Here is a 24,932-nt window from a genome sequence, read left to right as displayed (position 1 = left end):
TTTCTTCGAGTGGTGGTAGCTTAGGGTAGATTTTCTAATTCCAAACGTACTGATATCCCAGGATCAGTCGCGAGCAGCAGTAGCAATATTTTTCTTCGGTGCAAACTTTATTGCTTGCCGTAATTGGAATGTTCGTAGAGCACGTTAGTCAATGGTTAATCAATCGAACGAATATCGGCGAACCCAACGATCTATTTTCCATTTGTAACTTACCTGTATTCACCTACTAGCTGAGCGTAATACTTGTATCCAAATAGTCTCCGTCAGTCTTACGACTTACGTGAAACGTATACTTACGTGAAAAACTAACGCGCAACAAGATTGCTGATGGGTTCGCGTCTAGAGGCATTTCAAATGGGAACACAGTCTGCATGAGTTGGCATCGGTTGACAGCCGATTGTATCATTTAAATATAGAGTCGCGGCAATTGTGAAATATGTACTATTGAAGCGCATTCTCATAATTATTATCTTATAAACAAAGGTCATAAAGAAGAAATGCACGGAAGAACAGTTTGTAATAGATTTGCAAAATATGGTTCGGTTATTTTACGTTTATTTTACCAATGCCACATTATAATTCTACATTTTCTCGAGAGTAAAGACATTGTTAGAGAGCTTATCTTTTTTGTCAGTATTTGTACTGCGAAATGTAAAAACGGCGTATGCAGGCATAGGTCGATAAAAAGGCAATGACTACCTTGAAAGGAAGCACGAAGTAAAAAAAATCACAGTGTTCGCATTAAAAAACGTGGTTCGTATAAATTGGCCGTGCGAATTGCAAAAGTAGAATCGTCAAAGGGTAATTCGGAAAAAGCGATATCGCGAAAGATGAGCTCTACAACTGATCGTACTCGTTGAGCAGCCTTTTGTTGTGAGGATCGAACGGACTCTTCAAATACATCTGAGCCGGATACATTTTGCCCATTATTTGCACTTGGTATTCGCCAGACTGCAGAAACTCATTGGTTAAAATTTGATCTTGCGGATGCTTGATGTACCTGTAATATCGCAAGTGGCGTTTAGAGAAGAGTACGTAGACGTATTTGGTCGAAGGAATAAATTGCGAAGTACTGACGAGTGTCCAATACTGTAACCGAAGGTGTGGGCGTATTCGGCTCTTGTCAGGTATCCAACGATCTCTCCATTTCTATAGACCGTTTCCAGGCCCCACATAGGCACTTGACTGGGTGAAAGAACGGAAAGGAGCAACGACTCGAATATCGAGGAAGAGGCGTGGAAGAGGCGTGGTAAAAGCGTAAACGAGCACTTACTGCTTGACGTGCAGAGAGACCAATTTCCTCTTGACGCCGTTTTTGCGCAAATTGTCGACGGCGTCGCTGCCCAAATACTTGCCGTCCTTCCTGCAGGTGAAGCCCAAATTGGCCTCGATCGGATTGTCGTCGGACCTCAGATCGGAGTTCCACAGGTGAAATCCTGGAAAGCGAAAGGCGAAACGCGCGAGAAGTTGTCGGCGCTGGCTCGCAGGAGAAGCGTCGTACCCTTCTCGCAGCTGAGGCTGTAGAGCGCGCGGTAGCCGGCCAGCTTGAGGCGCCACGGCTTGCCGAGCTCGACGATGCCCCGGAAGACCTTCTCGCAGTGGTGAATGGGGATGTGCAGCTCGTAGCCCAGCTCGCCGACGAAGCTGATTCTGAAAGCGCGCACGAGCTTGCCGTTGGCCCGCACGAGCTTGGAGCTGGAGAACGGGAAGTCGTCGCCGGCGAGGTCCGCGTCCACGAGGTTCTGCAGGATCTTGGCGCTGTTGGGGCCCTGCAGCGACAGGACGCCCATCTGGTCGGTGGCGTTGTGAAAGCTCACGTTGAAGCCCTTGTCCGCGACGATGCGGCGGATGTGCGCCCAGGCGTGGTAGGCCGACAGGCCGGCGGACACGACGTACAGGGCCTTGCCCTTGAAAATGGGATCGACGACGCCGCTGGAGCCGGGCAGGATCCAGGTGATGGTGCAGTCGGCCTCGGTGCCGCCGCGCTTGTTCAGCATGCAGGTGTAGACGGTGCGGTCGACCTCCGCGTCGGTGCAGCCGGTGAAGAGGAAGTCCGCGGCCTTCTGCGCGTCCGGGCCGCACAGGTAGAACTTGCCCAGGTACGAGGCGTCGAAGAGGGCCGCGTTGCCGCGGCAGGCCAGCGCCTCCTCGCGGATCTGCGGGCAGCGAGCGGCGCGCCGTCAGACCGGGCGTGCTCGCGCGCGGCTTCGCGTTCGACACTCACGTGGTCGAAGTGCGCGGGGAAGTCGAAGCTGGCCTCCTGGCGCAGCAGCTCGGTGTACCGGCACTCCCGGTTGCGGGCCGTGCCGTAGCTGCCGTAGTAGTCGTAGGCCGGCACCGGGGCCGTGCCCTGGCGCAGGAACCAGCCCGGCCGCTCCCAGCCCTGGCGCTCCTCCATCACGGCTCCGGCGCCCACCAGCAGCTGGACCGACCGACGGCACACGGTTGGTGAGAGTTACCACCACGCGGCCGCGCGTTACCTCGTGGAAGGGCCCGGTCCGGAAGTTCCTGCCCGCGAGCGGCTGGTCGTGCGGGAACACGATGGCGTAGCTCTTGACGTAGGCCTCGTGGCTGCGCTCGGTCGCCCAGACCACGTCGCGCGTCTGCTCGGGCGTGAACCTGCGCGCGCGCGAGAGAGAGAGAGAGAGAGGGTGGGACTGGCGTCCGAGAACCGGCGGCTTACCGGCGCACGTCGTGCGAGAACATGTGCCTGCCGGGCCGGCCGTGCACGATCCACTCGGCCACGCGCGCGCCGCAGCCGCCGGCGAGCATCACGCCGGCGCTGTTGTAGCCGCACGAGTAGAAGAAGCCGGCGCAGCGCGGGTCCTCGCCTGCAACGACACGCTCGATGGCGGGGCGGGGCGGCGCACGGGCTTACGCGCTCACTTACCCAAGATCGGCCGGTGGTCGGGGGTGAAGCTCTCGGGGCCGCAGACCGTGGACCGGACGCCGACTCCGGCCAGCTCCGGCACGAGGCTGCTCGCCGCCCGCATGAGCGCGCCGAACACGCTCCAGTCGAGCTCGTACAGCCCAAAGGAGAAGTCCTGGGCGACCTGTCGGGCGGGAGCGGCGGTCAGTGGGGGCGGCCGCTGGCGGCGGTGCGCGCGGCCGCTCAACCGACACTCCGCAGCACGATGGGGTTGAGCTCGTAGCCGCCGACGCTCAGCGAGCCGCCCTGCGCCTTCAGGCAGACGCTCAGGTCGTGGTCGCGCACGTTGGGCATGCCGCGCGCGCGCGCCAGCGGCTCCGTCACCACGTAGGCGTGCTTCATCGGCGTCAGCGGGATGTCCAGCTTGACCATGCGCGCGACCTGCCGCGCCCAGGCGCCGCTCGCGTTCAGCACGCAGCCGGTGCGGATGAGGCCGCGGTCCGTCTCCACGCCGGTCACCTGCTTCGAGCCGAAGGTCTTCTCGTCGGTGAGCACCCGCGTCACCGGGCACTCCTCGAATATCTGCGGGGCCGAGGGCCGCGTTAGCTCCGCGTCAGCCTCCTCGGCCGCCTCCTCGGCCGCCTGCTCACCTGCGCGCCGCGGCTCCTCGCGCACCTGGCCAGCGCGGCGATCATGCTCGCGGGCTCGATCGCGCCGTCCCGCGGCGAGTGGATCGCGCCGACGAAGGCGCGCTCGTCGAGCAGCGGGCAGAGCTCCGCGGCCTCGGCGGCGCTCAGCAGCCTCGCCTCGATCCCGAACGCCCGGCCCGCGTCGACGAGCCGCCGGTACTCCTGCATGCGGCTCTCTCTGTGCGCGATGAACAGGCCGCCGTTGTTGCTCCAGCCGGCGCTCTCGCCGGTCTCGCGCTCGAGCTCGGCCAGCTGGGCCTGGGTGGCGCGCAGCAGCTCGATCTCCGTCTCGCACGGGCGCAGGCTCCAGGCCAGGCCGTTGCTGTGCCACGTCGTGCCCGAGCTCAGCTTCGACCGCTCGAGCAGCACCGCTCGAACGCCTCGCTTCGATAGCTCGTACAAGGCGCTGCAGCCCGACACTCCGCCACCTGTTTGTCGTCATCCGCGTTACGCGCTGCTTTTGCCTCGCCGTCGAGTCGCTTCTGCCGCGTCATCGAGTTTTTCCGCTGCTCTCTCGAGTGAGTCGGATGAAACGAGAATCGAACGGCTCGCGGATCGTTTTTTTCTGTTGCTTGGCCATTGGAAAAAACGCGGGTAAATTCATTTGCGTAAGCGTAGCTCGAGGTCATATATTTTTCCGACTCGACTCGTCGTTCGCTTGTTTTTGCGCTCAATCGAGTTGATTAGCTGCGACCGATGATAGGCACCAATCTCACGAGCATCCCGAGGAACGACGATTTGGCGTACACAAGCGCGGCTCGGCAAAAGCGGCAGAAGCGTCGATTCGCGATACGCGCTTACAGATCGAAGGGAAGACGATAGCTCGGCCGCGACTTACCAACGATGACGACCTCGGCGCTCTCGGGCAACGCGATCGTCGGCTTCTCGGGCGTGTTGGCGGTGGCGACGGCTCTGCCGCGCGCGATGCCATTGTGCCAGTTGCCGAGCTGAAAGCCAGAAGAGAACGCACGGATAACTCGTGTCGCGCGCTCTTCTTTTCAAATACCTTGTGTCTGGCGGCGCGCAGCATCTCATCGGCGCGGCTGATCAGCGTGGCGAGATGATCGGCAGCTGCAGCTCCGTGGCGCGCGGCTGCTCTGCTGCTACGACCCATCCTTCCCGACTCGCCGACACTTCTTATACCGTGGATTCGCTCTCGATATCTGCCTCTCTCCTTCTCGGAGAAGAATGTGCGATAAATTCCGCGCGATATTACTTCGTTGTTTTTCATCTGGCAGCCAGTTCCCCCCATAGTCGCAAAATATTATTGCGACTCCCTTCTCGTGGAACGGTGAGTTTGACGAATGCGAGATGCTCGTTCGTCTTTACGTTGAATCGACGGTTCCCCTTGACGCGAAAAAACAGCATGGAATCGAAAAACAGCGCGCGAAGCTTTCCGATCTCGCTGCGGCGGATACGCGAGCGGAGAGAAACGGAGGCGCATTCCGCGTATCTCGATCGTCTTTTCGCCTGATCGACGTCGACAGGGGTCGTCGACTCCTCGCGCGCTGACCGCGCAAGTCGCGTCAAATGATCGATTATGTCACGCGCTCGAGCGCGTCGTTTCGCAAACGGGGCTGTGCTCTCCGGCACAGTCGCGTCGGCTTGCTCGTCTGCCGAAGGCACGCCGAGGCACGAGTCGTTGGAAAGCTTCGCTCGGGAGCGATCGCTCCCGCTTTCGACGATCGACGAACTTGCGCGCACCCATACATGACGCTCAGCTGTTCGTTCGTTCGCGCGCGCAAATGTGTTTAAAAATCGGCGCTTCGTCTCGAAAATCGCTATGCGGCATTGAACGAGAACGGAACGCCCGAGCCACGTCTGCTAACGATCATCCGGCGCGATGACCAACAAGGCGAATGAATTTTCTCGGCGGCTCTATGAAAAGCACACTTGTTGAGCTTTGGCTCGACCCCCGCGCGCGCGGCGCCGTAACTTCCATTGACGCGATTAATCGACCTCACGGGTATTTCGGTAAAATCGTCTCGACGCGCACGCAAAACTCGTTTCGCATCTCCGTCCGCATACCGTGATAAAAAAAAAAGAAAAATAAAAGGAAAGATAAAAACAAGAAAAAAGAAAAAAAAGAAACTCACCTCCTGTTTGCTTGGGCCGTCTTCGTCGTCGAACGACTACATCATGACATCGCCACGCGAGCGACAATAAAAAAGCATAGGAGATGCACGAATCCGTGTGTGCGTGTGCGGATGGAGCGCGCGCCAGCCGACAACTGTCGTGCGTGGCTCTCGCGGATAGCCATCTGCTCGAAACGAGCCCGTACCTCCTCCTCCTTCTCCTCCTACTTCTCCTCCTCCTGACTCGCCTTTGGCCAGCCGTTGTGCGTTCGCGCGCGTGCGGAAGCTCGAGACAACGACAAGCTCGCCCGCGAGGTGCGCCCCGCTTGCACGCGACGTCCGCAGCCGTGCTTCGCTGCGCCAATTTCACTGTACGCGATCGAAAGGGGAACGACAATACGGCTTGGCCAGCGATTCGCAAAGAACTCGTTCTCAAAAGCTAAGCGCGCACCGAAAAAAGAAAACGATAAAAGGAGACGCGCGAGGGAAGAGCGCGGCGTGCACGCCGAGCAGGAGTGCGCGGTGCGTGCTCGCGCCGCCTAAACGAACCGGCAGGCGCATCCAGTGAAAGACCTTGAGTGTCGCGGGCTCGTTGAACCGCGCGACTCTGCTGCGGCCGAGTGGTTCGCGCGTACGCTAGCGCTGATGCTGCGCGCGTGATGCATTGTCCGCGCTTTCACTGCACAACTTACCATTGATTGCACTCTATTTTCTGGAACTTTCGTCGCGATCGTTTCGACCTCCACGTTCATTGACACATTATCGGGCGCTCCGTATTCCACATTTTTCTCGGTTTATTTTCAAGCGTGCTCGACAGCGCTGAAGCAGTTATTCACGAATAAAATACCTTATTTACTTATTACGGACTGAGTTAATACAAAATTCAATAGAACTGAATACGTACAAAAACGAAGCAATAATGTTACGTATGTAGTTTTGATAATGTAAATGTATAATCAAAACTTGCAGTTGTAATAAGTATTCTTATACGCAAGACCTTGATAAACCAATTTTTTATTCATTAGTTATGAAATAAGAATTGATAACTTCTCATCGAACTGTCAAATATTGACTAAAATTATTTTTAGACGCAGTCAATTTGTATAAACAAAAACCATTCTCATTGATAAGTTTTTGTAAGAAAAACAATTTGGGAAGCTTTCTTCCGATAATATATCTCTCGCAAAAGATTAACAAAAAAATTCCAATATTTCCGATTTAATGTCTCAATGTTAATTGATATGGTTATTATTAAAATGAATTCCCTCTCATTTCATACGTTACGATACAAACTACTATTGAACTTAATAATTATATCGCAAGTTCAACGCTCGCTTGGAAATAATATCTTTAGGATGACAGACATTGAAAACTCACGCATATCATGTAATCGAATTATAATTTATTTTAAATAATTTCACAATCTTTAGTTAGAGCGTTTAATAACTCGTAATATCACATTTGCACAAAAGGAATTCAAAAAGTGCGCAGTTCTGTACAATATTCAGCTTTTCCACGAATGCAAAAAAACGAACTAAGATTAAACTTAATTAGTCAAGTAATGTACTCGGATAAAGTACATTGATTGTTATAAATAAATATATATTCTTTCTCTCTCCCCATACTCGCATTAGATAAACATTCCTAAAAATCATTCATTCGCTCCTAAGCAATATGACGATTTCAATAATTTAAAAAAAAAACAAAAAAAAAGAAAACAAAGTAAAGCTATTAGAATGTAATATGAAAGTTTTTCTTTCGCAAAAACCGAAAAAACGCATAATTTATATTACAAAACAAAATCCTCGCGCGGGTTCGATAAGAAAAACAATAGTACATATATCACAAAGCGGCTCACGAAAGATGCCCTCACTTGCATGGTAAAAATGCGTTTAAAGCCATGATTTCATTTATTTGTTTGTATGTATCTTTTTGATGTATGTTTGCATTGGTAACGGAGTGTATTTATGTACGTGTGTATGTGTCGTTTAATAAACAACGACTGCTCTTCACAATTACAAAGATGTGTGCTCCTCACTGGCAATACTATCAGTGTCATCGGTATCCGAGTCTGCCTGTACTCGCGCGTACTCATCGGTATCGATACTCTTGCAAAAATGTATTGCGTATTTAAGCTTCTGACGGAGGATACTTTTGCACGAATAGCGTGGCATTTTCAGCAAGAAGAAACACGTGTAGCTCTCGGGTAAAAACTGGTCCGGTGGATTGTACTTGTCCATGACCTAATTGAACATGCGCATTGAGTTAATTCACGTTAATTGTTGTCACTGTTCTTTTCCTAATACTTGCCTGAAGAACAAAGTCACGTCCTCTAAAGTCAGCTATCGTTCGGGGTAATCGCGTTCTGCCCCAGACAAATCTTAGAAACAAAGATCTTTCTTGATTGGAAAATTCTTCCATGACTTCCCAAAACCATTGTATCAGTGGCGAGTTGACTTCAATTCCTAAAAGGATCAACTCATTTTAAAACAATAAAATAAAAAATGTTGACACGCCAGTCTAAACTCTATAACAATCACCTTTGTACGTTGCAACAGATTTGAGCAATCCCAACGGAATGTCTGGACTTCCGCAAACCATAGTTTCCAGTTCATTTCCACTAAACAAGGTCAGCAGAGGAACAGGAACTACTTTAGACATGCCCTCTCTCACCGCAGCCACTTGCTGATCGAATTCATGTAATCGATAATTGAGGGCAAGTCTTACGTACTCGTGCCTATTTTCTGGAGTGATTTTGCGGTACCTACAAATTAACAAATCGTTACGATTCATGTTGCAAAGTTATTATTTTTCATTATTGTATTTTTTAAGCTTTTGATGGTAACCTGATTTTAATTCATTCAACAGTTTTACGAGAAGTTTGATCTGAATGAGTGTAAAAAGTCTCAAATTAAACAAACCAAACCTTGTGGATAAAGGAACGTCGTGGCCATCAGCCGATGGCGTTGAGAAAGGCATCTCTAAAGTATGAAAAACCTTCTCCTGCGGATTCATGTCTCTGATGCAGAGAAGCCCTGGTACGTAAGTCCTATCTACCTCCGTAAGATCAGCTGGAGTTAAAGACATGCCAGCCAATTGTTTCCAAACAGGCTCGGCAAGGTTCAAGCTTAGAGGGCTGCCTGTTCTTATAGCAATGCCCATGAGTATGCCAAGGAATTGGAACATACTTATGTGCAACTGTGAAGTGGCCAAGGGATTGAGTATGAAACAGTCTCGATTGGTGCCACTGTCATCGCGACCGTTAGGCGTTGGAATCAGAAGAGGTAGAGAGCCATTTTGCAGCTCATCGCATATTTCGGCTATGCTCTCGCTGTAACCACCTCCACAGTCGTCAACGCTTTCACCTGTAAACCAAATATTGAAATATTAAGTGTAATAAATCTCAAAGTAATTTTTATTAGATTTTAATTTTTAAGTAATGTTGCTCGTCAAATGCACTTACCTACAAACTTCACTTTCCAGATTCGATGGGGTAAAAATAACACATCCTGCGTCAGCAACGACATCTTCGCTACCATCTGTCCGAACACGGATTTTATGCCGTCAGGTCCAGCGAAACCACCCTTACTTCTAGCCTTCTTCACTTGTATCCTATTCAACTCAATCGTTGGCCCATGTTGTCGATCTCTTACCATCGTTGCTTGTACGACTTTACGGAAAGTCGCTTCTTTGATCGTGTAGACAAGCATCGGTGCGAGTTTGTTCAAGCCCACAGCTCCGGTCGTAGGGAACATTGCGAGTGTCGGACATAGCAATTCGGCAAAATGATGCAACAGTACGAGTCGATTATGCAAAGCCGAGAATGGTAAATCCTTGACAAGATCGTACTCCATAGGCGTTGCAGCTGGTAAACTGTGAGTAGCTTTGGTTGTACTCCAAGCAAGAGTGTGAGCACTCCCACAGGCGACGCGCGTTATGTTCTTGCCTTGGAGAGCGTGAACCAGCCGTGGACTCTGCTGGGCGTGAGTCGTGCCGTCGCCGAGTTGACCTTCGTCGTTGTCACCCCAAGTGTAGACTTCACCTTTGTCGGAACAGGCCACGCAGTGAAGTGAACCGGTTGCAATGGATACTATTTTCTTGCCTTGGAGAGCTGATACTTTGCGAGGACGACGCACGTGATCATCGGTGCCATGTCCTAGACGATGGTAATCTCCTTTTCCCCTTTATTGATATATAAACATTGTCATTCAACTTTAACATTTTACTTTAAGGTAATTTCATGAGCTTACCAAGTGTAAACAGCTCCAGATCTCGTGAGTGCAACGGAAAATTGACTGCCACATTCGACCTTAACAACGCCGAGACCAGCAAGCGACTCGATCTTCATCGGTACTTTACAACCATCACTACCGCCTCGTCCCAATTTGCCGTAATCTCCATCGCCCCAACTCCAAACGTTATCATCGTCCGTAACGCATAATGTTTGCGCATCGCCACTTCCGCAAGCTACGTCAATAACTTTGTAACCTTGCAAAGCCGTCACCACCGTCGGTTTCAACTGGTCATCGCTGTCACCGTGACCTAATCTGCCATATCGACCTGTAAAGTGTAATAGCATTAGTAAATCAATATATCGTTTTTATAGGAAATTACAATAATAACCTTTGCCCCACGTATACAACCATCCAGCACTGGATATCGCTGCACTATGATGCCCACCACAAGCTATATCAACGATCTCAGTTCCCACCAGGGCTTCAATCAACTTTGGTCGATCGTATGAATTTCTATTGCCGTGTCCTAACTTGCCATCGTCACCTTCACCCCACGAATACGCATGGCCCTCGGCACTTAACGCAAGGCAGTGTTTGCCTCCAGAATTGACTGCTACTTTCTTTATAAATATATGCTGAATTGACTCTAGTAACGTCGGTACCATCACCGAATCCACGCCTCCAGTACCAAGCCGACCAAGTGCTCCGTATCCTGAGATAAATTTTAAGAAAACCAACGTGCATTATTGTTATTTTTACTAATGTGCATTTGATTTAGAAACTCACCAGTTGCATAAACTTTGCCATCCGCAGTAACAGAAAATAGCGTTTGCTCACCGCCAGCCAATTGAATAGGCCTTAAAGAGGACAGGCTCTCGCAAGGCATAGGCAACTTAACTTTAGCTCCCTCCAACCCACCTAACTGACCTCGATGATTGTGACCCCAGCCGTAAATTGCTCCCGAACCATCCCATGATAAAGTCCAATCTTCAGGTCGACGATTTAACCACTGTAGTAATTGCTCGTCGTGCTCTTGTTTGAATATATCGTGATTCTCGTGATCCTTCAGATTCTTATCGCCATCGGTGACCATCTCATTAATTCGCTTTGTCACTTCTACGCAGAATGCTTTAGGTAATGGTGTTCGATTGATTAAAGATTTGGCTACTCTAGCCGCTAGACAATATCGTCGAAACCACGACCACTTGTGGATTTCCGAGCAGCATTTCATCCCATCTACAATGAATAACAATAACATTGAGTTATATCGACCAATTGTTCGTAATGATAATAAGATATTCTAAATGCACTTACCAAGCTCCAAGTCGCAAGCAAGAGCAACGAGGACTTTGAAGAAATCGCTATGCATCAGTTGCTTACCACCTCTGACAGCTGGATCTTCGTATTCATATTGCCTCAGCAAAGCTTGCGGCAGCGAACCGAGCAAACTCGATAATGCAGCATCAGGTCTACCCGGATGACACTGACCGACCACTTGCAACTTCTTCAGTGCCCACATTCGTTGTTTAGCGTTGAGATTACTCAATTGACTACACTGAGCGAGAGCTGCTGCAAGTCTCGTTACGATATTCTTGTCCAAGCTGATCAAGCTATTGTCAAGCAAACATTCTGCCAAAGCGATAGATGGCTGAGAAAGTATTGCACGATCGGAGCCGAGTTCTTGTCGAGCGAGACTTGAAAGTGTTGGGTGAACGGTAAATCGCCAACCCCAGCCGTTCACTGAACCATCTGACGTGAATCTCCAGCGCAGTTCATCGCCTGCAATCAGCAATAAAGTGCAATCAATATTATTTATTGAATAGGAAGTCAAAATTGAAAATAACCTTCAATTCTGATTTCCGTAGCCCACTCACTCCAATCCCTTCCGGATCTAATTGCGACGATCCTGTTATTCCCATCCATGATAGTAAGTGGATCATGCCTCCTCTCGGTGGAACACTGCCTATCGAACTCAACGCGAAGTGCTTCTGCGCCAGATATCTTCACTTGTCCAGTCACAGTTGTATCGTCTAAGTAAGGATGAGGCGTCTCTTGCACAACTTGCTGTGGCGTCTTGTTAATACAATTAGAATTTGCCGCAGTATCCTCAAGCTCCGTCACGCAAAGCTCAAGAAGCATCGTACCGATCGATTGATTGGTTTTTCCAAGCGCTATCAACACCAAGGATATCGTTTCTTGAGCTGTATCGCACACTCTATTAGCTACTGCAAGTTTCAGTAGGTCGACTAGTATTCGAGCATCGTCTTCGTTCAACTGTGAAGTAAATTCATCCAAACCAGGTTCAGTACTTATACCTTCCCCCACCACTTGTGCATTTGACGTGAGAGTGGCAGCAATGACACTCATTGCGCTGCTCGATGACATTTTGGAGGCGCGTGAAGAGAGACTGGCGGAACTGGATATCGATGGGAATATAGCCAGTGGAAATTCTTCGGATTCGGGGGATGCTCGTGGACTGGCTACGATGTTAGCTACTTCCGAGGCATTCGCTAGCCCTTCACCACCACCCTGAGCTATTTCACTGATAACCTCGTTACTTCCCCAGCGAACTGTTGCTCCGTTGCTTGAGTTCATCGGAGCTTTAAAATACAAGAAAAATTAATATTAATATTAAAACTTTCTGCAAAATTGTTTTTCTTTTACGAATAAAAGTTACCATCGGGTTGTGATTCTGGTGAAGCGGTACCTTTACCATAACTCTGCGCGGTGTGACTCTGCAAAGCCGTCACCACAGCGGATCTCGCTTGCATGATAAACAGCGCATTCAAAACGTGCTGTAACGCCTGCTGCTTCGCCACATTACTCTCAAGCGACAGGATGATATTGGCAAGTGATGGTCTAATACATTTCGTCAATGGTACCACGACGTTTGTCTCAACTTTGTCCTAAAAATTATTCAACAATTGATAATTGTTCAAATGTAATCGTCATTATATAAATAACGTCATTACTTGTGCGAATCCAAGGGTAGCTTGGCCTAATGGGTCTTTAGTTGTAGGAAAAGTAACAGGTTCTTGATTCGCCAAAGTCGGTTGTTCGGTCAACACCCAAGCTATACTGTGACTAGATCCACAAGCAACTCTGTTGACCTTCGTATCCTCGAGATTGTGTACGAGTGACGGTTTTCTATTAACGATTGTCGTGCCATTTCCCTGCTGTCCGTGATCATTGTCACCCCACGCGTACACCTGTCCAGTATCCGTCACAGCAAGACAATGTAAAGCACCCACGGCAACGTGAATGATCTTTTTGCCGGCTAAACCTTCGACGAGCATAGGACGACGCACGTGATGATCGTTGCCATGGCCTAGCCTAAAATAGTCGCCTTTGCCCCAAGTCCATACTTCGCCGTACTTTGTTAGTGCCAGTGAAAATTGAGCACCACATTCGATCTGCACGACGCCAAGACCATTGAGGCGATCGACCGACAGAGGTGAATAGCAACCATCGCTTCCGCCTCGACCAAGTTTACCTGAACAAAATAAAATATATTGCTTTATAATATCCATTAGAAAGATTATCATAAGGAGTAAATATGACTAACCGAAATCTCCATCGCCCCAAGAATACACCGATCCATCTTCCGTCAGAGCCATAGTTTGCGCGTCTCTGCTACCACAAGCCACTTGAATAACTCGTTGGCCAACTAATGCCTCAATCAGCTTCGGTTTCAAATGCGTTGTTCTGTCTCCATGGCCCAATCGCCCATATTCCCCCAAACCCCATGTGTACAACTCTCCGTTACTTGCAATCGCAGCTGAATGACCAGATCCACACGCGATATCCCTGATTCTCTTTGATTTGAGGGCTTCGATCAATCGCGGTTTGTCTAGTGATGATCGATTGCCGTGGCCTAGTTTCCCATCTTCGCCTTCACCCCAAGAAAATACTTTGCCGTCTTGTGTCAATGCCAATGCGTGTTTACCACCCGAATGCACGGCTACTTTCTTGATGATGTACTGACTGAGAAAGGGAATAGGTTTGGGCTCGCACACGTTGTTGTTGTCTCCTAAGCCAAGACGTCCATTTGTACCTTCGCCACAAGCATAAAGTTTGCCTTCTTGACTGACAATGAAGAGTGTTTTACTGCCGCCTGTACGAAAAATCGATTCTTTTTTGAGAGATGTTAAATCATTGACAAAAGATGTATAGAAAAAAATTGTCACCAGCAATATGAACGGGTTTCAATTTCGACAGCACTTCACTATATACAGGTCTTTTGATCTTGGATCCTTTTAATCCACCAAGTTGATCTTTGTCATTTAATCCCCAAACATAAACGGCAGAAGTCTGTTGGGCATCGCTAGCTCGTTGAGCAGACATCTGTTCCTGCACAACTTCCCAGTCGGAGGCTAAAAACGATACAGAGGTAGCCAATGGATTCTCAAAGTCTTTTTTGTAGCCAACTATCTGTAGCGCGTGAATCTTGCAATCGATTCCACCATTTCTACACTCTTTGATGGCGATCTCGACGCAGGGTAAATATTCTTTAATATCTTGCAATAAATTGACGATCGAATCGTAGGGTTTAACGCTGATGCTAGCCAACTCGAGCATAATGTCGAATGACTCACCGGCATTTACAGAAATCATTGTTGGCATGTAACTACTGTCATGTGGATTCAGAATGATCTTCAGCGAATGGATGAGGATACCTGGTAACATCTCCATACGAATCCAATGCGATCCTTGTGGGCCACTACTTTGCCAGAACTTGTTCGAACCATCGACTAGACGAGTCGCAAAACGCTCGTTCGATGATACGCTCAATGTACGAATGCATCGAGACCAATCGTCGATTAATGGCGGCTCGAGAAGATCTTGCCTGATGGATTTGACCGATTAAGTGATTTATTTGAACAAAAACATTAGAAGTGAATATAATAATAATAACTAACTATAATATAATAATAATATAATAATAACTAACCTGTGATATCTTCCAGGCCTTCCGGCATACACAGCAGCAGAGCTCGGCTCCGTGATTCTGTTAAAACCATGCCTGTGTGTACGCTTAGTGTAGAAGCAATGTTCGCACAAGTTGTAGTTATCACAGGACTTGCACTTAAAACGCGGCCCCAAGATCGGCGAGGCATGACACGAGTTGCAGGTGACTGAGTGATGACACGAGGGCACTCGCTCCATTTCCGCGGCACAGCCAGTCCAACTGCTCTGTTGGGGAAAATCGATCGACACGTCGTTGCCGCTATTGCGAATCGCCGTTATTACACCGACACTGTTGTGATTAACCGAGCCCCATTTGTATTTTGGTACTGCTACGGATGGCTTGACTCGAACCTACAATTAAAAGTTATTAGAAATCGGTAATGCTAATTTCTTTTTGTTATAATTAATTATTATCACACCTTGTCCCCGACTTTTAAAGCTGGCGGACCAGGTAACGTAGGCGGATGTCCAAGTAATTCGATGTGTATGAATCTTACCCAATAAGAGCTACCTTTATGTTGCCACGTGACCTGTACATTCAAGTCATGTAGTCCTTCTGGATCTATCTTTACCACTTGCCCCACATCACCGTAAACGACTTCTTCATAGGTCTTGCAACACCTTACGAGCATACCAACTTTTACATTGTCTCTGACGTAAATAGCGTATTCGTCGACTGATAAAAAGTCAGAGCGTTTCATGTAAGTTGGTTGTGTTGAACCACCTAACTCCTGAAATGATGGGTCGTCGTCGACGTCCTCGCTGCTCGAATCGTCGGAATCGCACGCGTCCTCTATGCTGGATATCGTTTCCGAATCACTCAGCGTTATTTCGGGATTTTCAAGGAGCCATCCAACAACCGTTTCGGGTGTGATGTTCATGCTGATATGTTTTATGGCAAACTCAACGTTTCGTTTGTCGAATCCCATCTCGGTGACTTGAGTGACAATTGGATTTGCTGCTGGTGGCGCAATTTTGCCGCCAACTTGATTGCATGATTTACTGGTGTTCTTGAAATAGCGCTTCTGGCTCGAGGTCATAGAGAGTAAAGAGATGTCGGAGACAGGAGTTGTTGGATCTGATCCTACTGGACCCCCTTATAAAAAGAAAAAAATACAAAAAATTATTTTGAAAAATATTGATAAAATGAATAGCATTACAAATAGATGAGTATCATTTACCCGAACAGTGAATTGGAGTATGTCTTAATTCAGATGCTAAGTACTGACTAACAATGAGCGCAGCCATCTCAAGTTCATCCACTTTGAAAACAGGCTTGAGCGGTTGAGGTTTTGTTGCGCGAATGAGTAGCTCTTGCAGCAGAGTATTACGATCTTCGCCGTTGTCATTAGTAGAACACCGTAGTACTTTCCTAAGTTTCGATTGATAATCGATAAGTGTTTTGCCAGCATTGAGAGCAGCTAATTGCTGTTGCTGCATTCTCAATATTGACGCGTTCACTGAACCGGCTATAACAGGATTACCACCTGGTCGTTTGTCCATACCACAGTGACCTAACAGTAGATTTGCCCATATGTTTTGAAGTTGATCAGTTAATGCCATTTTGTCAAGATGAAATTTTTCGTTAACGACCTACGAGATTTTTCGTTATTTTATCTATTTGTTAATAAATATTTAATAATAATACTCTACCTTGAACGCGCCAAAAGGGACTTTTCGTTTCAAGCCACTCTCCAACATTTGTAATTGCAACTTGGAATGCTGTGTGAACTTGCAAACAGTCCCTAATTGACCATCAACCTCCACCAATCCACCAATTCTAGGTCGTTTATCCAAACCGCCAATGACACTGAGAGTTGCCATTACCATCTGTTGAATAACAGAACTATTCTCTCCACCATTCTCGTTCATTTGTATATGAAACAACGGTCCATCGCTTAACAAGTCGGAAGCCAAGCCAAGCTTCGATGCCAGAAATGTATTGAGCGCGACGTTCCATCCAGATAATGAGTGAAGATTACGTATGAGAGCAATAAGTTCTTCAGTCAAAGTCGAGCCATGCGAAGCAGTGAGAGAGACACGGCACTTGTTGGCGTGTAGCTCATTGCTTGCCTCGCACATCAAGCCGATGCGACCCAAAAGACGAAAACTTTTTTCGAAGAAGGCCGACATGTCGGTGTTATTGGCTAGCCATGAGGGCAATACAGTACCGAGTAGGCGAATCGCCATTATTTGCTTTTGAAGGTTTGCGTTGGATTCGTCAGCGACGATACTCAGCAAGAAGTTTACCCAGACGGGTGTGCTTAAAGCTCGACAAAAAATCGGTGAGTTTGCTGTTGCGCGAAGAAGCCCAAGCGTAGCCCATGATTCTTCATGTTCTTTTGCTATTCGTGGATAATAAATTTATTAATGTAGATATTAATGCAGATTCAATCTCAAATTTCATCAAAAATTAACTTACCTAATAGAGTTTGAGGATTAGCATCATTCTTGTTAGCGTTAGAAATGACGCCGCGAAGAACCGAAGAAAGAATTCTAATGGCCGAAGGTTGAACTCGCTCGGCTTCGATTCCACAAGACATTAAAATGACCTGCAGCAGCGTGACCGAAGTAGTTTTTAGGTATCTAGTCGGATGCACTTCCCTGGCGCTATCTCTCTCGGACTTTGCGGAATCGCTCTGCGGTGGTTCATCGTCGGAATCGCTCTCGGGTGGTGCAGGTGGTTCGGCGAGCTTCAGATCGAATTTCTTTTCCTTGCCCATGCGGTAGGAATTCGTTGCGCCGTTGTCCCATTTGACTCGAATCCAGCCGTCGTCACCAAGTTCGCCGATAACAGTTCCCTCTCCAGGTGGTGGGCCATCTTGTTCGCCCCATTTCCAGTCGACACCTCTAACGACCCTTGTGCCGATCTTCATGAGTGCTGCTAATTCCGGTCCTGTGAGCTGTATAGATTGTGGCTTGAACTTGTGCACCACATCTTCATAAATCGCTGGTACACCACCGGTGTCTTTACTACGAAGCTCTTTGCTGTCCGATAAACTCGTAGCTTTGGTCGGACCAATTTGTCTCAGTAACGTGAGCACACTTGACAGAAGACCCGAGTTGATGAGCAAGCCAATGTCGTTAGCATGATGCTGACCAGTGAGCATACCGAATATCGTCAGTAGAAATCTTGCTCTCGGTAACTTTCTTAACCAGGTGTAGGTGCCTTGATTGAGACTGCTTTTGCCACTGGCTTTACTCGACTTGCTCGGCAACTCCGCTTGTATTACGTACGCCCGAAGAGCTTGTATCGTCCAAAGTGTGACTTTCGCTTCGGCAAGTATAACTTTGAACCGAAGGTACGGTGTGGCCGACTGGATGTTTTTCAGACAATGAGTGATTCCGCAACTGAGCTGCTTGTTTTCGTGCGTCAGTCCTAGCCATCCATTTAGCAACGAATACTTCACAGACGTGACGAGGTAATCTTTCTGCAGCAATTCCTGAATCATAAAGAGTCCTTGCTCCCGCATTTTAACCCGTTGGATCTGACAGTACATCGCTCGTCTTAGAGTTTCAACGTCACCGTTCTCTTCTGTGATGACAAAACTGACGATACTCGTCATTAATTCATGCGCGTCCATCGCTAAAGGCTTTCGCATCAGCTTATCGGTCTGCTGTCTAATGATATTCGTCCAACTTGATGTCACCTCCAATTTACCCGGCAGTATCGTGCTCGTTGTTGTGCTGCTAGGCGTGGACTTTTCTTCGTTCGTATCTTCGCTCTTGCTCTTACTTTTGGCGTTTTGAATCGACGCGTTGACTATGTCCTCGGGTTTGCTTGGTGACGCATTTTTACGAATTTCAGCTATCACGTGCTGAACAGCTCGCTTGAAACGCGGCACCGTAAACAGTAATTTCAGATCTCGGAGACCTTTAATCTCGTAGCTTGTCGCCGGTCGAACTTCGTACAACAGAAAACGACATTTTTCCTGAGCCGGTGCGCACACTTCTTTGTAGCTACGATTCTGCTGCTGTCGCGTTCTTATGAGATTCCATTTGGTTTGATGAATGGCTCTGACCATGTCGACGAGAGGTTTAGTGAGTTTCACGTTGCCCTCGGATAATTCTTGATCGACAAGAGCAATAGTTTGATGACCAAGTGCCAGATGCTTAACGATTACCGCCATCATTAATCTGCCAATCTCCTCTACGGGATGATCACCGTAAAAGTCCACGTGTGACATCAAATTATTGGTCTTGCAATATCGATCAACGATTGCCAAAAACGCTTGCACGTAAGTATCACTTTTATGTGTCTCCGCGAGTGCCTGCACAAAAGTCAATACTCGATCGTCAGTCACTCGCTGGGGCTCATCCTTCATGCAGATAGGTAGGAGAGGTGGTTCCGTTGGTGAATTTGCTGCAGTGGAATTATTACTTCTCGCTTCGCCTTTCTCTTCCTCATAAGGATTTGGTGGCTGTAGAATATGAAGTCCGCCGCGAAGGAAACTAGCCTCGAGCCATTTACCTGCTTCTTCCTCGGCTGGTTGGATGGCAAGACTTTGACGCAGTCGGTAAGCGTGTAAACCGAGGACAAAACTCAAAGCACGCTCGGTATCGAGAAGACTCGAACAAACATCGGTTACCTCGATGCTGAATTGCATATTGTCGGGCTCAGGTTGACAGTAATAACCAACGAAACATGAATCCATCATTCCGTGACGCGCCTCACGGCTTATCAGTCTGTGGAGAATTTCTTGATTGTAGCCCTGCTTCAAAAAATATAAATAATTTGTTAAGTTCAATAATTATTAAAATTACGGAATAGATGGTAGTAGATCTCACCATAGATGTTGGGTCATAACCAGATATATCTTGGACATCGTATACACTATTGTTCAAAACTACCCAGAAGCCACCGTCACGATTATGATTTTCTAAATCGGCCCAACGTATTAACGAGAGCTCGTCCTGAATTGAAAGTTTGTTCGTGTGTTGAGGTGCAATAATTCCAGGCCACGACAAATCATCCGCGTCATCTTTGTCGATTGTCGGCGCTAAATGATTCAACTGATCTAGCGAATCGAGAACCGGTGATAATACCTTCATCCAATTCATTTTTAATAGTAGTGTCGGGTAGTCAACCTGAAATTATTCGTGGTTTCAATAACGTGTACGATGTATTATACATTTTTCATAAACATCCATCGATTTCTTACCTGAAGAAGTATCAAACAAATCACGAGTTCCGGCAGTAAGACGTTGATAATATCGACTTTCAAAATACTGGCCACTATGACGAAGTGTTTGCTGCTCAGACTTGCTATTTCTATGGCTATAGGCATCGTTTCTGTTACGTGATTGCAAACTTGACATATGTACTTGTTTAACAACGATTCAACACCTAAGATCTCTTGGTCTTGTGATTCAGAGCCATTGCTACACTTGTCAATACAGTTGAGCATTTGAGCAATAAGTAGCCTTTGAAATCTCAGCAATAAGCTCAAACTCGGTGAGTTATCGATCTTCTTGTAATTTTCCTGATGTCTAGGCTGCTGTTGCTGCAAAACCCGAAATCTCGACTGCGTGATACAGGTACCATTGCGAACGAGTTGCTTGACAAGTTGCAAAAGGGATATGGTTGTGGCATTGTGTGTATTGAAACCTGCTTTAGCTTCGGCACTGTTATAGTCTTTAAGATGACTCGTTATTATTTCTTTGTTGTCATCCGATATATCGGATATCTCGACTTTGATTGCCGTCTTGAGAGCAAGCTCGAGACCACCATCGGCCATAAGACTTGAGACTAGTAAGTCAGCCATAAACTGTTGACCACGATTACTCGAGCCAGGGATGTTTATTTCAAGGGCATTTGTGTTTGGCAGAAAACCTTCAATCAATTTATTTAATTTTCACATTAAAGAAATTATTAATTTTTTAATCAAATTTTACATACCAGAAAGCGTTTTAGCTCGTTCGTTAGCAGTTGGGAGTAAGATGCTCCATCCAGTTTGTAACACAGCCTGTGCAGCTTCCTGAATAGTCACTAAAATTCCAGATACGCTCGCCAAATTGACGCAGCGTTGCTTTATCGAACTCAACAACATGCTGTTATTACCCAAGCCTACTGATTTACTATCTATGTTGTGAGTTATCATTGCGTGTAATTGCAGTCTCAAGAGATTCAAGGCAGCGACTACCAAGCATTCGCAATCCTGTGTTGGTGGTCTTGTACCAGGTAGTCCTGCAAAAAAATGAATGAATTTAGAAAAATAACTGTGCACTATTTTAATGAACTTACCTTCGCACGATATCGCAAGAAGAGAATCAAGTAGTTTGAACGTTTCCTCACACACATCCACCACAAAAGCAACTCGCTGTGCGACCGACCAGGTCGACATTGACCAAGCGAAACTCTGCGTTGGACCGCAAACCAAACCGATGACACTTTTATTGCTCAGGGTTGGACATAACGTTGGCTCGGATACTCTTGAGGGAAACGATGGATCAATCTGATAAGCGTCATTGCGACCCCATCCATATACCATTTGATCTTCGGTGAGCGCGAGGATGTGCATACTACCGATCGACAAATCGCGAACCTTCTTATTGCGAAGACCTTCAACTAGCTTTGGAAAGTGTACATGTTCTTCATTACCGTGGCCTAATCGATAGTGATCACCCTTACCTGAAAAGTTGAGACAGTTATTTTTTTTTTAATCTACGTCTCATGGCAATAATTGACATGTACATTTGTTGTCACTCACCCCAAGTATAAACTTCGCCATGAGCAGTGAGAGCCGCCGAGAACTGTCCTCCGCAAAAAATCTTAACAATGTTCTGATCCATCAATTTTTCGACGATCTTTGGTATCTTCGAACCATCTGTGCCACCTCTACCAAGTTTTCCATAATCACCATCGCCCCACGAAAAAACTATACCTGAGTTGGTTACACACAAGGTTTGTGAATCACCACTGCCACAAGCGATGTGAGTGACAGTATGGCCATTGAGTGCCGTCACGATAGTTGGAATGTTGATATCGTCGCAGATACCATGACCCAATCGACCGTAACTACCCCTACCCCAGGTATATAGTTCGCCGTGATTTGTGATCGCAGCTGAGTACGTGCTCCCGCACGCTATGTACGTTACGACTTTGTCTGCAAGCACTTCGATTACCTGTTATAAGCAAATTATTCTATTATAATTTTGGTAAATCAAAATTAATCAAAATCAAAGTTATACCTTACCTGAGGTTCATCGCAAGAGAAACTGTCACCGTGCCCAAGCCTACCACCATCGCCATTACCCCACGAATAAATTATACCCTTAGTTGTCAGTGCCAAATAATGCTTGCCATCCGGATGGGAGGCAATCATTATGACATCTTCTGCAAATCCATAAACGCTTTGCGGATACTGCGTCTCCGAGCCATAGTACATCATGTAAACGGCGCCATTCAACGATAGTATGAGCAATGCTCTCTCGGAGCAACAGAGCTGTTTAACGCCGATCTCGGCGATGGCATCGCAATAATAGGGCATCGTACCGTTACCAAAGTGCACGTTACCCCAGGCAAGAACCTCTTGCGACATTTGCGTTTCAGATCTCAACAGATCTGAAATAGGTGGTAACAGTGGCTTGGCAAGACGACTTAGATGACACATAATAATGACAGCCGCCTTGCGTAAATCCACTGGCATTGTATCATCCTCCGGTAGTCGTAGATACTTTAATAGAGCCTCGCATGGGCCAGGTGATGCGTTCTCGTCGAGTCTTCGTGACTTTGTTGCTGCGATAGTACTAAGACGACGAAGAAGGGGTATGAGTGGCGCCGAACTACCTGGTGGCATTACTCGGTTGTCTTGGTTCTTTGGTTTTTCGCTGAGCTGAAGCAGAAGGATTACGGAGTCTAAAAGGCTAGACAATGTACCGCGTTGCGTCGCTAACTCAAGCAACAGGCAGAGTGCTGTGTGTTGATCGGCAACTGGCACAGGACACCATGAGATTCTTCCTGATACTACGTCACTACATTGTAGAAAATAAAAAAATTAGTTAATAAAGTTTTATGTGTTATAGAATTGAATTCATTAAGAATTGATTTACCCCGTGACAACTTGACGCAAGAATTTGGCAGATCTTTCAACCACTTCCAGCCATACTTGCGATACGTTGTTCTCGTCGAATAGTGTTGCCTCGGGTAATGACTGTAGAGCTTCCAACGATTCGGTTAATAATTCACTGCAAAAGTCAATGTCCTCGCCAGACCGCCAAGCTCGTCGCAGATATGCAAATGAAAAGTTTAGAGCAGCGCGTGAGCCAACTCGCGCGAGGCCGGCTGTCGCTTTCTCACTAGGTTTCATTCTACAAGAAATGTTAATAAGCATTATTAGAATTGTTATAATTGCAAGGAAATCTTAAAATGTACACATATAACTTACTTTTTCTGTATCTTAACGATAGCTTTGGGAGCAGCAACTACTTCTTTGTTCTCTTGGGGCTTGTGTCGCGACAAGGCAGTGAAGTATCTTCGAGCAATTACCAGGCGCTGTCTAAGTCTAGTTGCAGACAGTGTACTATTGGCTACTTCATGGCATAGGTTTCTTTGTTCTTTTATGAGGGATTCGATGCATGAAGTCAATTCATTTGGTGCTATAAACAGGATGAGAGACAAGTAATTTTCACTCTTTCAGTAAGGAAAACTATGAGCAAGGGCATATGTGCTTACATGGTTGGGGACCCCATAACCACGAATCAATAGTATATTGAGCAGGAATAGATTTCTCTGTGGTTACAATACGTCCTTCCTCTTCATCTAATTTTTGGCAAGGAATACAATTGCATCCACTTTGTGGACCACAAATTCCATCACAACAAAGACATGACAAAACTCTTAAATTACAATAATAATGTCCACTTTCTCCTGCAAAAACAAATGGCAAATCATTGAAAAAGTTCTCAATTGATGAAAAGAGCTTTATTCCTACCTTTTCTTGCAATAACACCAGCTGAATTAATTAAACCATCACTGAAGGCACCTACGATTTCTCCATCTCTGATCATTTCATTCCATAATTCGGCAAGTCCATCTTTAGAGAGGAAGCGCTGGAGGTCCATCTTAAGCCATTTAGCATCAAGGCGAGCCTCTGGTCTGACTGTGATGTTCAACTGACCACTCATTGTCCTGTTGTGCTTTACCTCTTAAGAGTCAATTACTTTCCTGTACATCATTTATTGCCTTATTAGTTATAGCAGAGACATAACGTCAATAAAGAATGTTGATTATGAATATCATTGCACATAATTTATGGTTTAATAGACAGTTCAGTCGCGCATTTCGTGAGAATTGATCAAAAGTTTGTAATAAGTTAATGTACTGTACATAGGTTAGAGCGCAGCAGAAAAGTTCTTACGAAAAAAAGGTTCATAAACACCCACCTAATGTAATTCGTCACATTTTCTCTCATTTTTTCACTGGTCAGTTGTCAAACTTTTAATTAAGACTATCGTTGATTATTGAAGTTCCTTGACATCGACATTTTCTCCTGCTATTTTATGAGCTTTGACAGAAGAAACAGACGGACGGCGCCTGCAGTGGCCCTGCGAGCAATAGGTATAAGCTTGCGCTTGCACAGAGAGAAACAACACAACTACCAATGGTGGAAATATGCATTTGTGCATATGTATGGACACACTCACACAACTCTATATCTATTATAATACGACAATACGATTAACCCGAAACCTAGCTAACAAATCATTCGTAGTTAAACTGTATAATTTATATATCGATTTGGAATGTTAACAAGTAGCTTATATAAAATAAATATACGTTATAGTGATTATTAGCGTGAACTGGCTTTCGAGGAAAGAGATAAATATTTACAAGCATACTGCAAGAGCGATCTGATAAGACGACAGCCACACGAGCGAGCAGACTATTTTTTTGTAACAACCAATCACGTGCAAAGCCTATATGCTTTTATTGGGCAGCGCCACGATTCAAATTGATGATAAGCTCTTCAGAATAAGCGAGCCACGTGCGTGTCAATCTACAAATACAGATTTAAAAGCTTTTCATAATTATGTATGTTTCATTGACAGATAGTGAAGAGTTTGTGAAACTTACTTTATCACTAACTCTAGAGAA

At 46.7% G+C, this 24,932-nt stretch overlaps 2 protein-coding genes across 3 annotated transcripts; both read right to left on the bottom strand.

Annotated features, from left to right (window-relative positions):
* Positions 1–529: 529 nt before the first annotated feature.
* LOC131674722 (sarcosine dehydrogenase, mitochondrial-like) lies at positions 530–5,812 on the bottom strand. Of its 2 annotated transcripts, XM_058953557.1 has the most exons (13): positions 5,655–5,812; positions 4,565–4,732; positions 4,397–4,505; positions 3,520–3,986; positions 3,122–3,451; positions 2,891–3,053; positions 2,684–2,831; positions 2,481–2,619; positions 2,225–2,422; positions 1,502–2,156; positions 1,274–1,436; positions 1,078–1,185; positions 530–1,000 (listed from the first exon to the last, which is right to left on the bottom strand). In XM_058953557.1, the coding sequence occupies exons 2-13, from the start codon at positions 4,670–4,672 to the stop codon at positions 838–840; spliced, it is 2,751 nt and encodes a 916-aa protein (XP_058809540.1). In that variant the 5' UTR covers positions 4,673–4,732; positions 5,655–5,812; the 3' UTR covers positions 530–837. The 2 variants fall into 2 exon arrangements, with proteins under 2 accessions (XP_058809540.1, XP_058809541.1); XM_058953558.1 differs by lacking the exons at positions 2,684–2,831; positions 5,655–5,812 and having other exon boundaries at positions 4,397–4,726.
* A 1,010-nt stretch (positions 5,813–6,822) lies between these two features.
* LOC131674730 (E3 ubiquitin-protein ligase HERC2) lies at positions 6,823–24,683 on the bottom strand. Its single transcript, XM_058953574.1, has 30 exons — positions 24,221–24,683; positions 23,770–24,002; positions 23,511–23,705; positions 23,224–23,434; positions 22,889–23,146; positions 22,033–22,810; positions 21,547–21,961; positions 21,081–21,467; positions 20,736–21,023; positions 19,999–20,669; positions 19,625–19,924; positions 17,259–19,548; positions 16,490–17,181; positions 16,018–16,429; positions 15,256–15,932; positions 14,820–15,187; positions 14,056–14,714; positions 13,434–13,982; positions 12,841–13,361; positions 12,546–12,774; positions 11,713–12,468; positions 11,183–11,647; positions 10,655–11,104; positions 10,257–10,580; positions 9,884–10,193; positions 9,097–9,815; positions 8,560–8,998; positions 8,174–8,397; positions 7,944–8,098; positions 6,823–7,876 (listed from the first exon to the last, which is right to left on the bottom strand). Exons 2-30 carry the CDS (start codon positions 23,960–23,962, stop codon positions 7,649–7,651), a joined length of 14,163 nt encoding a protein of 4,720 aa, XP_058809557.1. The 5' UTR covers positions 23,963–24,002; positions 24,221–24,683; the 3' UTR covers positions 6,823–7,648.
* Positions 24,684–24,932: the final 249 nt, after the last annotated feature.

This window comes from Phymastichus coffea, unplaced genomic scaffold (assembly GCF_024137745.1).
Source record: "Phymastichus coffea isolate CEN01 unplaced genomic scaffold, Cenicafe_Pcof_1.1 PCOF00288, whole genome shotgun sequence".
Taxonomy (NCBI): domain Eukaryota; kingdom Metazoa; phylum Arthropoda; class Insecta; order Hymenoptera; family Eulophidae; genus Phymastichus; species Phymastichus coffea.
The sequence above is the reverse complement of the archived record's forward strand: the minus strand, read 5'-3'. Positions and strand labels throughout refer to the sequence as shown.

Excerpts from the sequence above, each read along its gene's own strand:
- LOC131674722 (XM_058953557.1), bottom strand. The coding sequence starts at position 4,672 with ATGGGTCGTAGCAGCAGAGCAGCCGCGCGCCACGGAGCTGCAGCTGCC. Across the intron at positions 2,157-2,224 it reads TCCCCGCGCACTTCGACCAC|ATCCGCGAGGAGGCGCTGGC; the intron begins GTGAGTGTCGAA and ends CGCTGCCCGCAG. Across the intron at positions 1,437-1,501 it reads CAGCCTCAGCTGCGAGAAGG|GATTTCACCTGTGGAACTCC; the intron begins GTACGACGCTTC and ends TTCGCTTTCCAG.
- LOC131674730 (XM_058953574.1), bottom strand. The coding sequence starts at position 23,962 with ATGAGTGGTCAGTTGAACATCACAGTCAGACCAGAGGCTCGCCTTGAT. Across the intron at positions 13,983-14,055 it reads GAAACCCGTTCATATTGCTG|GCGGCAGTAAAACACTCTTC; the intron begins GTGACAATTTTT and ends TTTTTCGTACAG. Across the intron at positions 9,816-9,883 it reads TCTGGAGCTGTTTACACTTG|GGGAAAAGGAGATTACCATC; the intron begins GTAAGCTCATGA and ends ATATCAATAAAG.